The sequence below is a fragment of the Cyprinodon tularosa genome, unplaced genomic scaffold, assembly GCF_016077235.1.
Source record: "Cyprinodon tularosa strain WSP-4 unplaced genomic scaffold, ASM1607723v1 ctg68, whole genome shotgun sequence".
Taxonomy (NCBI): Eukaryota; Metazoa; Chordata; class Actinopteri; order Cyprinodontiformes; family Cyprinodontidae; genus Cyprinodon; species Cyprinodon tularosa.
The window spans coordinates 719,962-734,527 of NW_024039429.1; the positions used below are offsets into that span (position 1 = coordinate 719,962).

At 36.8% G+C, this 14,566-nt stretch overlaps 1 protein-coding gene across 1 annotated transcript in view; it reads right to left on the bottom strand.

Moving 5' to 3' along the window:
* rngtt (RNA guanylyltransferase and 5'-phosphatase) overlaps positions 1-13,338 on the bottom strand; it is a 141,974-nt gene extending 128,636 nt beyond the window's left edge. Inside the window, exons 1-6 of the mRNA XM_038267628.1 lie at positions 12,922-13,338; positions 9,927-10,036; positions 9,748-9,851; positions 9,548-9,636; positions 7,132-7,207; positions 2,173-2,422 (exon numbers count right to left, since the gene is read on the bottom strand). Of these exons, the coding sequence (XP_038123556.1) occupies positions 2,173-2,422; positions 7,132-7,207; positions 9,548-9,636; positions 9,748-9,851; positions 9,927-10,036; positions 12,922-12,985 (693 nt within the window). The 5' untranslated portion in view covers positions 12,986-13,338. The remainder of the gene's footprint in view (positions 1-2,172; positions 2,423-7,131; positions 7,208-9,547; positions 9,637-9,747; positions 9,852-9,926; positions 10,037-12,921) is intronic.
* Between the last annotated feature and the right edge of the window lie 1,228 nt (positions 13,339-14,566).

Here is a 14,566-nt window from a genome sequence, read left to right on the forward strand (position 1 = left end):
AAACTGGTGAGATTTTCACAGGTTTTGCATTCAGTTTATTAACCTTATTTTCTCAGGAATAAGACATTTACTGTTAAAATAAAAATAAGAAATGGAGGACCTGGGTCTGAGAAGTGGGAATGGATGCCCTGGGGGAGGTTTGTTGTGATAAACGTCACCTGATCTGCCTGCCTTGATCCATTTCTAGAACTCCAATCAATACCAATAAGAGAACTATCGGCCGACTGCAATCAAATGGGGATCAATCGGTGTATTCCTGCAGAGCTCAGTCTATTTTATTAAGTATATTTTAATGATTAGAAATAAAGTTCACCTTTACTTGACTAAAATTGTCAAAGTTTAGCAATGAAATCTCCAAAAAGACCTCTAAAGATTTTTTTCAGTACTTAGTTGAGAACTAGGTACTAAAAATTTGCAGACAATGTACAGATAACATTGGCTGGAATTATTTATACAATTAAAATATATTATAAAGTGTATTTCTGTCAAACACCATTTTGCATCCTTAGTATTAGCAAGGATCAAACATCCAAACTAAAATGTTATTGAAATTGGTGAGAAACAATATTATATAAATACTTCAGCCTTACTCTAAATAAAGAATTATAAAAACAACATGAATAGGAAATAGCTTTATTGGAGCTTAATTATATTTCCACAATAAACTCCCTCTCACACTCGCAGCTTCCCCTCAAAGTGGCATCCGTGACAAACTATTTTCCCAGGGAACTGAAGGTTTTCAAACTAATCTAATTGTATTAGATTCAGGATGAAACATTCAGGATGTTTGATTGTCAATACAAACTAAATCTAATCCCATTGCTACAAATAAGTATCCTAATAATAGAAAAGTCCAACACATTAGTATATTTATTCAGAGAAATGTAGTTGCTTAGAAAATCCTTTATCTTAAAATGGTATAAAGTCGTGTTTGGGATTGAGTTTTAGACAAAAACTAACTTTACAAATTCATCCTATTAAGAAATCCATTTTCTATATGTCTTAAAATTATTATTCGTTATCTTCTCACATAAAGAGTCTAAATGTTATTTTGTTTTGAAACAATTTCAAAATATAGATAAAAAAACAACTTTCAGTTAAATTAAATCAGCAAGGATTAGCTCAAATATCAATATATGCTAATGCAAGAGTTCAACTGAAGAGTTATGTGTAAACCAATTAAATGCTTATATAACAACATTTGGATCCAGTCTTTGTAAACTTCTGAACATAAAAATCATTATTCACCGTTTTTAATACTACATTTTCATTTAGATAAGAGAGAAAATATTTAGTTTATCACATAAGTGACTTTATCTATAGACTCTACCACTTGTTCAAAAATAAACCTGCCCATAGAGGGACTATATCATCACATCATGATACCATTAAAAGTTGATCATGATAATACTGGGTAATGGCTTGGCCTTGAGCAATTTACCATCAGCGATACATTTCAGCTTCCTCTTAAATGCTTTGTTACGGCAGAGTGCACACGAGTGAGAAAAGGGATCTAATTTCTCCCTCACCTCTAATGTCTCTGACCTGGTGAAGGGTGAGAAATCCTTTCCACGAGAAACTGTGGCTGATCTCCTGAGATCAGGGCTAAAGAGTTCAACATAGAAGTGAGTTCTGGGGGGCCACGATGAAAATGAAAACCTTTAAAACCCCCATACAGGATGCAGGTGCAGGTTTAGTCATTTAAAACAGCTTTATTAGTCCAAGTGCTATGCAAACATAAAATATTTCCACAGAAACTCTTCTAACAGCCAGGCAGCCAAAGACTGGTCTAACTGACGAGACAGGCCTCTCAGCTGAGAGACAGTAGTCCTTAATGACAGTCGAATGGTGCAGTAACGGCTCTAAGAGCTGTAGCTCTACTCCAGATCTGTGTGGAGTATCATATTCTCAGCTATTAGGTTCGCCTTGACTCAGCTTTTCAATCTGGGTTCAATCTGGGTGCAATAAAGGTGAAAAATACTCGTTATTCTCCTTTGCTTTGGACAAAATGTCCTTAAAGATGGAAACCAAGTCCAATGGATTGTTTTTTTAACTTTTTTTTTGTATGACCAATATCTGGCAGCAGTGAATATAAGATTATAACATGTACTTTATTATTATATATGTTACAGTGTGTCATGTCAACACAATCATTAATCCAGAGTCTCTCACCAGCTTCAGCTTCTCCTTCTTTCTTTTGTTCGGCGCCGACCCTGAAGAGCTGGGGCCCGATTCTTGACTGACCGCGTTCCCGTCGTCAACCACCTCCCCATCGTCGTCGTCAAAGCACCACTCAGGCAGTGGGGGGGCAGAGGGTGCGTCCTCTTCGTCTCCATAGCGACAGAAAAGCTCTTTGAGGTAGTCTCCCTTATAGATCCCAGGAGCCCGAGCCTGGGCGAAAGCAGCCACAGCTGCTTCGATGCTGATAAGGTAAAAAAAGAGGAAAACAGATGGAAAGGTTTTATGTTTGCTGAAACTTCACCCATGGGGGAAAACAAGCGAAGAGTTTATAGAGCTGCGCTGGTGTTTAAGTTTGCAATGTGAGGCTTTAGTTTTCTAAAGAGATGATAAAAGGCTCTTATACTAAAGATGGGGACTACTTTTGATCATGGCATCATTATGAGAAATATGTGAAAGTTACAAATTCAGTGAAACATGGTGATATCAGTCATTATGTATGCCAGCGTATGCGCATATGTGGGGCATAAGTTACAGGTAAGTTATCTGATCGTTGACATACGTTAAGTGTAAGTTACTTATAAGTCGTGGTGTCCAGCTTATCCAAAATCTATGAATAACCTGTGCACAATTTATTCGTTACTTATCAAGATATTATCACAAACACATATTAACATATCTGACGTGTTCCAGACGACCACTGAACGTGTTTCTAACTTACAGCTACTGTATAATGGCGTATCGGTAGCATTTGGGCGATAAACAGCAGCTAGGTTAATGCCCTGATCAAAGTCATCTTTTCATGCAGACCGGGGGCCTCCGGGCTCATCGTGGCTCCCCTAAGGATTCACTGTAGTCGACCAAAATCCCGGACGATTTTGAAATTCACCCCGGCCATTTTTTTAGGTATGAAAAGTAGGACATGTCTAGGAGAAAGGGGACGTCTTATCACCCTACTATATCAACAATTTGATGTTTCAGTGCGTGAGTGCTTGTTGCCATGAAGTGTCGTTGCTCAGTAGCTTCGCTCGTTGTAAACCAATCAATCAGCACTGTGTTATATTCAGCTCCCTTATGTCAATGTTAGAAAAGGAACTGCCACAACAGGAAATTTCTACCACTGACTTTCATGATGAGATTCTTAAAATAAGACTTTTTAGTCCGTGAGGCAGACATTCTGTCTACTTTCAAGATTAAGCTTAAAACTTTACTTTTTGATCAATATTATAGTTAGAGTGGCTCAGGTTATCCAGAGCAATCTCCCTTGTTATGCTGCTATACGCTTAGACCGCTGGAGGACATAGGGACACCTTTTCATCATTCTGCCATCAACACCTTTGTTTATAGATAGCTTGGTCTGATTTTCAGTGTAGTCCTGTTTCTCTGACTGTGACTAACTGGATGGGCTCTCTTTCATCCTCTGACATGGGATCTGTCTTGGAGCTCGTCTGCCTGGCTTTACATTTCCTGGTCGGGGCCACCTGTGGAGCTGGTTGACAGGTTCCTTTTTACCCCATTTACACTACCCTTGAAAAAATTGCTGAGACCGGTCCGAGCTTAGTAACTAAGATAACTTATCATGTGTAAATGGAAAGCAAACGGAACTGAACCGAGCTAGACACAACCAAACCGAGCTAACTGCAGACCAGTTCCAGAGGTGGGCTCAGCTCGGTTTTTCCCTGGCTCGGTTCTCTGATAACAAGAGCGCATGAGCAGAACGCGTCATCTCCGTCTGGCTGCACATCCCGATTCACACTCCATTCCAGTAGTTGGCGGTAATGCCCCTCCCCAAGTTGCTTGCCAACCAACACAAAACAGAAATAGAAGAACAACTATAACTATAAATTTACTTTCTCAAGTAAATCCACGAAAGGTTGTCGTCTTCGCCTGACCCTCCGCAAACACCGAAGCACAGCAATAATAATCAAGCATAATTTTCTGAATGTGACGGGCACTGCCATTTTGATTTGCTTGATTGCCTCCTTCTTCGTCTTCTTCTTCTTGTGTTTTATGGCGCATTACCGGCGCCAACTGCTTGATTTCCTCCTTAAATACTGGCGGTAATACCGCAGATCGTCACTAGGAGGCGAGGAGTCAAGGAACCTAGACAGCGTGATGTGTAAACGGTCGGCAGAACCAGGCTCGGGTTAACTGATCCAAGCTCGGACCGGTCTCGGCATGGATCGGTTTTTCAAGGGTAGTGTAAATGGGGTATTTGTATCTCTGCTTTTTCTGTATATCTGCTTCTGCCTCCTTGAACACCAGTCAGCCTCAGCAGATGGCCGCTCACTCCGAGTCTAGTTCTGCTGGAGGTTACTTCCTGTTAAAAGGGAGTTTTTTCTCTTCGCTGTCACTACAAGCATGCTTGGTGTGAGGGAATGCATTTAGGTCAATGGGGAGATGCAATCAGCTGGTTTTCCCTTAGATAGAAAACTTTGAACCAATTTGACTATATAAATAGTCTATATAAATTGACTGAATTGAATTGTTTCTCCTATCTTTCTGCTCCCCCCAGGCCTACTCCAACTGGTTAATAATCACTTCTCCCAGTATTAACTCTATTAACTTTATTAAACTCACACTGGAGAAACTCGCCACTGCATTTAACCCATCCCTTTTTGGAGCAGTGGGCAGCAAGGTTCAGATAACAATGTGGGATTCTTTTTTTTATCTCAATGTCTTACTCTACTCCATCCCTTGTTTATCTGATTTTTACTATATTGATCTTTGTTGATGTTCCATAGCTAACCTCTGAAGCCTCAGAAAAAAAATAGATTTACAGTGAGATTCATCAACACTTTTTAGAAGAGCTAGAAATTTGTATCGTCCTCTTTCCCAATTATTTCCTTTCTGCATTGTTATGTAACATAAAATCTCAACAAAATACATTTTAAAATGAGTCAATTGGATGATAAAATTTTAAAATCTTCAAGGAGAGTAATCTGGTGTAAAAAAGTAAGGCAAAACCAAAAAGAAGGCATTTCTCATTAAAATAAACAGTATTCTTTTTCCCTTCGTGGCTTTATCAAGAGTTAACCCACCATCTGGTCTAGTTGCTAATAGGAGACACAGGGCTTATCCCGTCTCCAGTCAGGGCATTTTTTTTTTTTAAAGGGAAACGCCGTTTTTTTTTTTTTTTTTACATTGGGCCCTTGATTTTACGTTATTACATTATGTTCTACTCACCCATATGAGTTTTGTATCATTTGGAGCTGTTCTGAAGATATTCCGTTAGGTTATATCCAAGTAACGTCTCCCTATAGGCAACAAGTTGAAGGCACAAACTAAACCGTTCGTAATTTATCATTTATGGTACGCCAGCATTCATAACATGAAGGCGAATCACTGTCCCCCAGACATCCACGGTTATATTTTTTATATTTATATCTTTTAAAAACAAAGCGGCGTCATCCGCACTCCACTGGAGTGGTGACAGGCAGCCCGGACCACACGCGGCTACGCTCTACCCCTTCTATTCATTCGGCTAGCTAATCTCAATCGTTCAATTCCATTTCTCGAGCAAGATCATCTGTGGTAGTAGCACTAGAAGTGTTTCAGGCATGTGAGTAAAACAAACAGCAGTTCAGTGGACAGGATGAATGAATGCTAGCCGGCGTGTGCGGATGACGTCATATATGCGCCACTTCTTTTTTTAAAAGATAGAAATGTAAAGAATATAACCGCAGATGTCTGGGGGACAGTGATTTGCCCACATGTTATGAATGCTGGCGTACCATAAATGATAAATTATGAACAGTTTAGTTTGTGCCTTCAACTCGTTTGCCCAGAGGAAGACGTTACTTGGATATAACCTAACGGAATATCTTCAGAACGGCTCCAAATGACACAGAACTCATATAGGTGAGTAGAACATGATGTAATAATGTTAAATCAAGGGCCCAATGTAAAAAAAAAAAAAGGCGTTTCCCTTTAAGGGCTTGCCTTTTCACAAACAGCCTAAAAGAATGAATCCTTGCTTGGTTGTCTGCAACAGAACATCTGGTGTAACTGGGCCAGATCCTGCAATTATGATGATGGATTCTTGTTGAGCTTATACAGCTGAAGGATGCCATATTTCATCCAGTTCATGCTCCTTAGATTAAATGATATTTGTTTACAGAAGAGACTCCCTAAATTAAAAATTTCACTTGAAACAAAATTCCAGATCTTCATCTTTTAGTACGTCTGGTATTTTAGAGTTAAGTTTACTCTGTCACCTTAAACCATAAATGGATATTAGAAAAAAGTAGAGATGCATCTAATTAAGAGCACAGTTTGCATCAGTCTTCAGATACTTAATCTGTTATTGTAGCCTAATCGCACATCAGTCCTTTGTTTCTATTTCCAGCAATAATCCAAAAATAACAAAAATATATAAATAAGCTTGGATCACGGTTGACAGTTTCAGAGTTAAATTATTTTTCATCTCATTAACAGACCATGACAGCTGAAAAAGGTCTGAGGATACTCATTTCACAGGAAACTGTGGGAGGGTTTCATTCAGCCTCCACGTCTCCAGAGATTCGGCTTTCTTAGCCGGCTTCTCCACCTCTGAGCGAAGACGCACCCCAACCGTCCTGTTCAGCTGCTGGAAATCATTTTGGTCTCTGAAAAGGCCTGGTCGCCACTACCTTGTCTCTGTGAGACTTTGTGTTGATTGGTACTGACAGAGTGCACTCATGTGGCATCACGCTTACTGTAACCTCTCAGATAAAAAATAGAAATGGGAATAAAGGCAAGCTGAAAAAAGAGTGAAAGGGCGGGGAGGATGAAAGTGAAGTAATGATACAATCCACTGGAGAGACTCTGCGTCGGATAGTCTGAGTTATCAAGCGAGACGACTGAGCAGCCTGCAAGGAGCCTCAGAGGGGTATGAGCGCATTCCCAGGGTTCTGGATTATTCTGTAATTCTGGGCTCAGATGTATGAGTGGTCAAAGTGAGTCAGCTCTTACCTCCAGTCCATCTTCTCCACCAGGTATGCACATATCAGAAAGCCAGTCCGATTGAAGCCATGCGTGCAGTGGACTCCTTCAGGACAGAGAAACATTTTTAAAAGCATCAGATTGATGTACTGTTGATGCAAGAGAAAGGCAACCCTGTAAGGCTTAAGAATTATGAAGTATTATCTATGCTTAGAGGCTTCAAAAGATGCAGGTAAACGAAAAATAAATTAAAACAGCATGTTATCCCCATCCGAACAGCAACGCGGTCTGTACGGGTCAACCTCTGTACGATGAGTCCGTGTTTTAAAAACTGGCATGAATCGCCTCAGGGGGGTACTGACTTGAAAACAACATCAAAAATCTGTCTGAAACCAGAAGCTGGACAAACACAGGGGATTTAAAGAGGGATGAAACATTTAAGCCAAAGAGTAAAGGATAATAAAATGAAGCAAACAAAAGAGCAGACCCCCGACTCCCAACACCACCTGCACCAAATTGAAAAAAACTGGTTCTTTTTCGAGAAACATTCAAATCTTATCACAGGTGCACGACAGCTTAGAAGTGAAATGAAACGCAAAATTCTTTGGTTTAATGGGTCTAACAGTTGTCCAGGTTAGGAGGCATTTATTGGCCCAGCTGTTTCAATTGGATACGTGTTCTGCAGAGAAAGCCAGCCCTGATTGCCAGCCTGCCAAAGACAGGATGTTGTTGAGATCACGATCAGACATTCTGTTTTAGTGCTCAGGCTACTCCATTTACAAGGCAGGGCTGCAGTAAGGTAAAAAAAAAAAAACTGATGAGAAAGCGAGGTGTAAGAGAGCCCCCCACTGCCTTCAGTGCTAAACTACAACTTTTTTCACAATCATTGAAAATGCTCTCTAACCAAAAGGATATTTTTCTTATTTATAATAATCTCTTTATTTATTATTTCAAATCTATAAATATAAAAAAAGACTTAAAAATGTGTTAAATGACATTAGAGGTAACTATTAAGATAAGAAAACAGTAGATAAAACAAAAGACAGAAAATTATAAAATAAAAGCCCACACACTAACATTTAGCTCAGCAAAAAAAAATACTAATTTAGACAGTAACTGATGCTCCTTCACCCACTATCACCTACACAATGTTAAAAAAGGGGCTTTTCTCTTTCTAATGATAACTCCCACACTCTTGCAAATGAATAAAATAATACCTAGCATAGACAGCCAACTGCTTTGCACCAACATGAGAACCCAGTCTCTAGGGCTGCAACTAAAGATTATTTTGCAAATCAATAAATCTGTCAGATATTGTTTCATCTAATAATCGGATAGCCAAAGGTTCCTTAAAGAAGATGTTTTACTAAAAATTAAACCAGGTGAAAATAAAACTTTTCCACTTATTGAGTTCTGGATAGAGCATATTGACAGAAAAAAGAATTCTGTCAATTAAATTCAAAACGATTACATATATTTTTTACAATTTTGATATAATTACTGCTCTTTTGGGTTGCTCTGTCAGCTAAAGGCATGTTTTACAGTCTCTATACTAGAGTTAACGATTAATCAATCATTAAATTAGTTGACGCTTAGTTCAATAATCAATTAATCATGATTAATTTGATTAATTGTTTAAATTCTGTGTGGCTCTAAGGTGTTTATTCAGTATACATTAAAGACATTTAGTTAAAACATGCAACCACACTTCCTGTATTTGAGTTAATACTGCCCTCTGCTGGGCACAAATGGTACTAATGTCTGTTTTTAATATGTTTTCTTAACCCATATTTTATCCAGTTTCTGATCAATTTCCTTAAACTGTCTGAACATGAATAATATATTTGTTTAAAAAAGTGACAACTACATTTAGATTAGGTTATTGTAGTATAACAAAAGTCTTCAAGAGCATAGAACTGACAGAGAAAACAAAATTACGAAGGAGTTTATTAAGCCAGGCTTAGGTGTTGTTATTTCTGAAGCAAAGCTTTTAAAATTAGTAAAAGTGTCTAGTTGAATGTATTCCCGTGAACAAGGTTCTTGGCAATCTAGAATAAACACAAGCTAGAACAATAAAAGCTAAAGCTGAAAAGTTTGAGTAAAGCTACATTTTCATTAAAAAGCTGTGCTCAGAATCTAAATGATGGAATTTTAAAGTTCTCAATCATAGTTAGCTTGTAACTATGTGATAGAGAAATCTTAAATAATAAGTTAAAATCTTAAAAATAAAATAAATCCTGCTTTTATATAAATAAACATATTTTCGTCTCATTACCGAACCCAATCAACTTTACTGCTTATCAATTGGAGAAACATTTTGAATCCTGTTTATGCAGCACACATCTGTTAACCTATTTGATTCTAAACAAACAGATAAATGGAACAAAGACCAGCGATGAAAAAAACAAAACAACAGAGTGGAGTAATAAATAAAAACAGTGCTCACCTATCAGTTCTGTGGGATTCTTCTCTATAAAGTCTTCACAGAGTCTGATGAAAACTGCAGTTGTCTCCTTAGAAGGGCATTCCCCATGGCTTTAAACATATTTAAAAAAAAAGCCTTCAGCATATTACAAACACAACATAACTTTAACATCATACTTCTGGATCAAATGTTCAGATTTACTCTGTCAAATCTGCACATACCCTTTACACTGCAGCTTCAGATATTTAATTCCTTCTTTTTCAATGTCATTGCGGTCATAAAAGCGAGTAGTGTTTGTCAAATCCACAAGCAAACCCATTTTGACCTGAGGAGAAGACAGATACAGTGAACCAATGGGTTTCCTCTGAATATAAGAGCTCATCTTTGCACATTTACTCACTTTGAGGCTTTTTAAATAGTTGGACAGCATGCTTGGATGAAACCTGTTTTCTTCTGCAACTTGGTCATCATACCTTGGACCCAACATTGTTTTCATAGGCAGGAATTTACCTAGAGAAAGGAGTCATTTAAAAAGTCATTAACATATGCTAAATCTGTCCAGCTTCAGTTTAGAGATGAGAAAATCATTACAATGTCTTATAATACTGATGGAAACAAACCCCAATTATATTTGATATTACATGTTCTGCTAAACTATTTTCTTTCACATTCTTCACAAGAAGACTTGAATCTTAGTTTTTTTGCAAATATTTTTAATCCAGAAGTTAACTTGAATTGTTTTACTCACTAGTTTGTTTTTTTTATCTTAAAACACAGTATTCACTTTATTCTTCTTTTTCGTCAAAGCTCAGTTACCTTTAATGCGACTTGTGGCATTGAAACTAGGGATGCACGATATTGGGATTTTGGCAGATATCTGATATTTTAAAACTCATGTAGCCAATAACCGATATCGATACTGATGTTAAAGCTGGACAAAAATAAGTAGTCATTGAAAATAGCAGTTTTGTTATCCATTTCTGACACTTTGAAAAATAATATACTCAAATATATTGTCATATGCAGAAATCAAATTGATTTTTAAAAACGCGGTATCGATCTATTTTACTTTCAAAATCTCGTGAAATTTCATCGTTCTGTTACAAACTCTTGTGATATTTTGCAAATTCTTGTGAGATTTTGTTAGTAAAATAGATCGATACTGCGTCAATATATCAACATATAAAAATATGGCAACATTTCGTGAATTTTCGGGTGATTTCTTAGCATAACGATGACATATAGCAATATTTCATTAGTAAAAGAGATTGATATGGTGTTTTTAAATGGCAATATATCAGCATATGAAGATATTGTGATATTTTAATGTATCAATATTTTTTCCCTCGTCTTTAGACGTTTTTAAGTCTGTAAAAAAGAAGCTTTTGAGGAAGAAGAAGAAGTAGTATTTTTTTTTTTTTTTTTTTTTAGACTTAGAAACTCAGAAGCTGATCAAATATCGGGTTAAATATCGGAGGGGTGGCCGATGTCCGATATTCAGTTTTAAGGCCGATACAGGCCGATACCGATAGGGGTCCGATTATATCGTGCATCCCTAATTGAAACTTGGTTTTGTATTTTTGTTTTGTTTTTTTGCTTACAATCAAAAAGATGGATACTTTGTACACTTATAGGGAAGTCTTTTTGACACATACTCAAATGCAACAAGACATAATAAAGATATAACTTCTTGTTAATTTTCATAAACCATAGCGCCTATATGTACTAACTTGCACTTTAATAGTTTTAAGCCTTAATCAATAACTTGACATATTTTTCATATAGGTGTTTGGAAATTATTATATACAAAATATTCTGTTTTGGACTAAATTCATATTTAAAATGCCTATTATTAAATAGGCAATACATAATTACAAAAATCTAATTTTTTTTTCAAAAATCAGTACATTAAGCAACCTGCATATTTCCCACTTGAGGAATTACATTTTTGTTCTTCATTAAAAAGAATAAAAAAGTATTTATATGAATGTCTGCTGTAAGTAATGTCAATCTGGATGCTTTGAAGAACTGCTTTGACAATACATGTTTTGTGAATTAGGGATATCTAAATTAACTGAATCAAAAATGAATGTGGCAGTGGTTGTTTGGTATAGGGACTGGACAACTCCTGTTCATATATGGATTTATTTAGAGGTACACATGGCTTCCTCTCAAAATCCTAAATGTTAGGTTGATTACTTCACTTTAAACCGGGATGGTTTAGGAAGATTGTTGAGGCTGGATGGAAGCATGGATGTTCAACCAAAAAAAGAAAAAGAAAAAAAAAAAGCTGTAATCTTTCCCATGTTGTCATATTTAGTCACTGATCCTTGATCTAGATGTATTGCAATCTCCTACATATCACCCCATAAGTGAATGAGTGTTGGCCCAGTGGTTAGAGCAGTGCGCTTGTACTGTGAGAAGGTTGGAAGTATCCAGTTTGATCCCCACAGGCTGCCACTCTGGGTCTCTGAGCAAGACTCTAAACCCCACACTGCTCCCTGGGTGCTGCACAATGGCAGCCCACTGCTCCCCAATGAAATGGGTTAAATGCAATGTTCTTTTTTCCATTGTGAGATCAACAAAGTTCAATGTCTAAGTTTCCATTTCTATTTTCTAAACCAGGCTATTCTCCCTATCTTTTGGAGTTACATAAAGACATTGAGGAATACAATTCCTAGGATTTCCCGACTAAAATTTTAAACTAGGTTGTGTTTAGAAAAGTTTCAGGGAAATGCATTTCTGTGCACCTTTGTATTGTAAGGATCAGATTTTGTGCGGTAATAATGGACACATGAACCACTCTGTGCAACGTGCATCGCCTCGGTATGTTTGGACACGTGATATTAGGAAGCTTGGAAACAAAATATTTCATAGCAGCTTGTTTACAGCTGAAAATGCGGCCAATGGATGCTTATTTGTTAAAAAGCACCATAGAATGCGTGTCCTTGGCTTTTTTTTTTTTAAGACGTAACCCCTAAAATTAAGCCGAGTTAAGCGTCACGCCAGACTTCATTCAAAAAACAATCAGGCTAATTCTATTGGTAAAAAAAACAACAAAAGAAAAATGCAAATTAAAAAAATATCTGGTTTCTGCAATAATGGCAGCAATTGATTTAACTCGGCGAAATAAGTCACACATATCCCTGCTTCATTTACTGAGCATAACACTATCTCACTTGGATAGAACTGCTTACTCACATGTAAGCTGTTTAACAAAAACAACACATTAATACAGGTAGGTTTTGAATAATAGATCAATTTACTTTCTTAATATTACAGTAAACAGCAACTCAAGTACTGTTCTAGTGATATAGAACATTTTGAATTCACTTTACACAGGGCAAAAAAACAAAAACATATACAATGAATGTTATAAATAAGTTACTGCTTACCTGCCACCGGCTGCCCTCTCCTGGGACAGTTACGCCATCGAGGAGGGGGTCCAGTGTGCGACATGTCAGGAAATGATTGTTTAAAATAAGTAAAGCCTTGTATTAATATCCGCCGGTCATAAACCTAAAATCCCGGATTAACACTCTACTCGAGCACCGAGGCTTCAAGGCCCTGTCGCTGCTAATTCAGGATCATCCAACAAGTTTAAACCCGGGCAGCATTGTGACGGGGCGGGAACGGATTTAAACAGAGCATGAGCTGTGAAGATGCAGCCTAGTGCACCACCCGAAAAATATTCCCCTCTCCCTAAGTTGTTTTCTTTCTTTTTAAATCCACATGGTTAGAAATAGACAAGCATTACTTTACTGCTGGGTTAGCTTGTGCTACATCACAGAGCCAACCTCCTTCTTCTAACAAATATCTGTAGTACAAGACTATTAGCTTGTTATGCTGCCACCTATGGATAGGTTTTAAAATTACAAGATGCTAAACTTTTTTTTTGTTGTTTTGTGAAAATTCTCTGTCAACTCATGTATTACTTTGTTCAATTGTGCTTTACGTTTAGACTTATCTATTTATGTCTATGTGCCTTGAGGCTGTCAAACAAAAAAACTTCCATCAGAATCAGAATCAGACATACTTTAATAATCCCATATATATATATATATATATATATATATATATATATATATATATATATATATATATATATATATATATATATATATATATATGCATATGTATAACTAAATCCAAATAAAGTGATAGTGACGTGCAAAAACAGTGCAAGGAATAAATAAATGGGGGGGTGTCTGAATCACTTGTGGGAGGCGTTGGAGAGATTGATGACCACAGGCAGGAATGATTTCCCGTGGCGCTCTGTGGTGCATCTGGGTACAACTATATACACATTGACAAAGAAATTATTGAATATTCTAAATATAAAAATAATGAGATTGCCCTGCAATTGGATGGGAAACTCATCCCAGTGGGAAGGGGCTGAACACAAAAGGCTTTATAATCAGCCTCATCATAATATCTGTGAAAAGCGTCCCACAGTCAAGAGGAGTATCATGAAGTGGACTGGATGTGCAGCTTACCCACTCAGCCAAATCAGATGCCATTGATGTTTTTAATTATTTCATAGTGCATGGATTATTGGTATTTAATTATCTACTTCAATAAATGTTTTATTACTTTCTTATTTAGTTTGTGCTCACAATATGCTTGGAATTGTAGAAATGTTATAAAAGTAAAAAAAAAAAAAAAAACAGGTTCTTTGGAAGTACAGAAAAAGGGTCAGTTAGGAGCCAAAGTATGATCAGAGTTCCTGATAGCTGCAATGAAAAAACAATGGAATTCACTAAGAATACTTAAATGGATAGAGGGTCTTTTTTTTTTCTTTTTTTTTCATATACTCAAGTTGTAACCAGAGAAGTGTAAATAAAATTGCAATCTTCCAAAAGGACAGAAAAGAATTCATTTAATTAAAATCTGAAAAATAAATACTCGTTCAAAACACAATAAACAAATAAGCACACAGTGAGAAAGATAATTGCAATCTCATTGTGTTTGTTCTGAAGTTTAAGAAATTCAGTCATCAGTATTGCATGTGGGTTATTTTGAAATAGACCTCAGGAAATT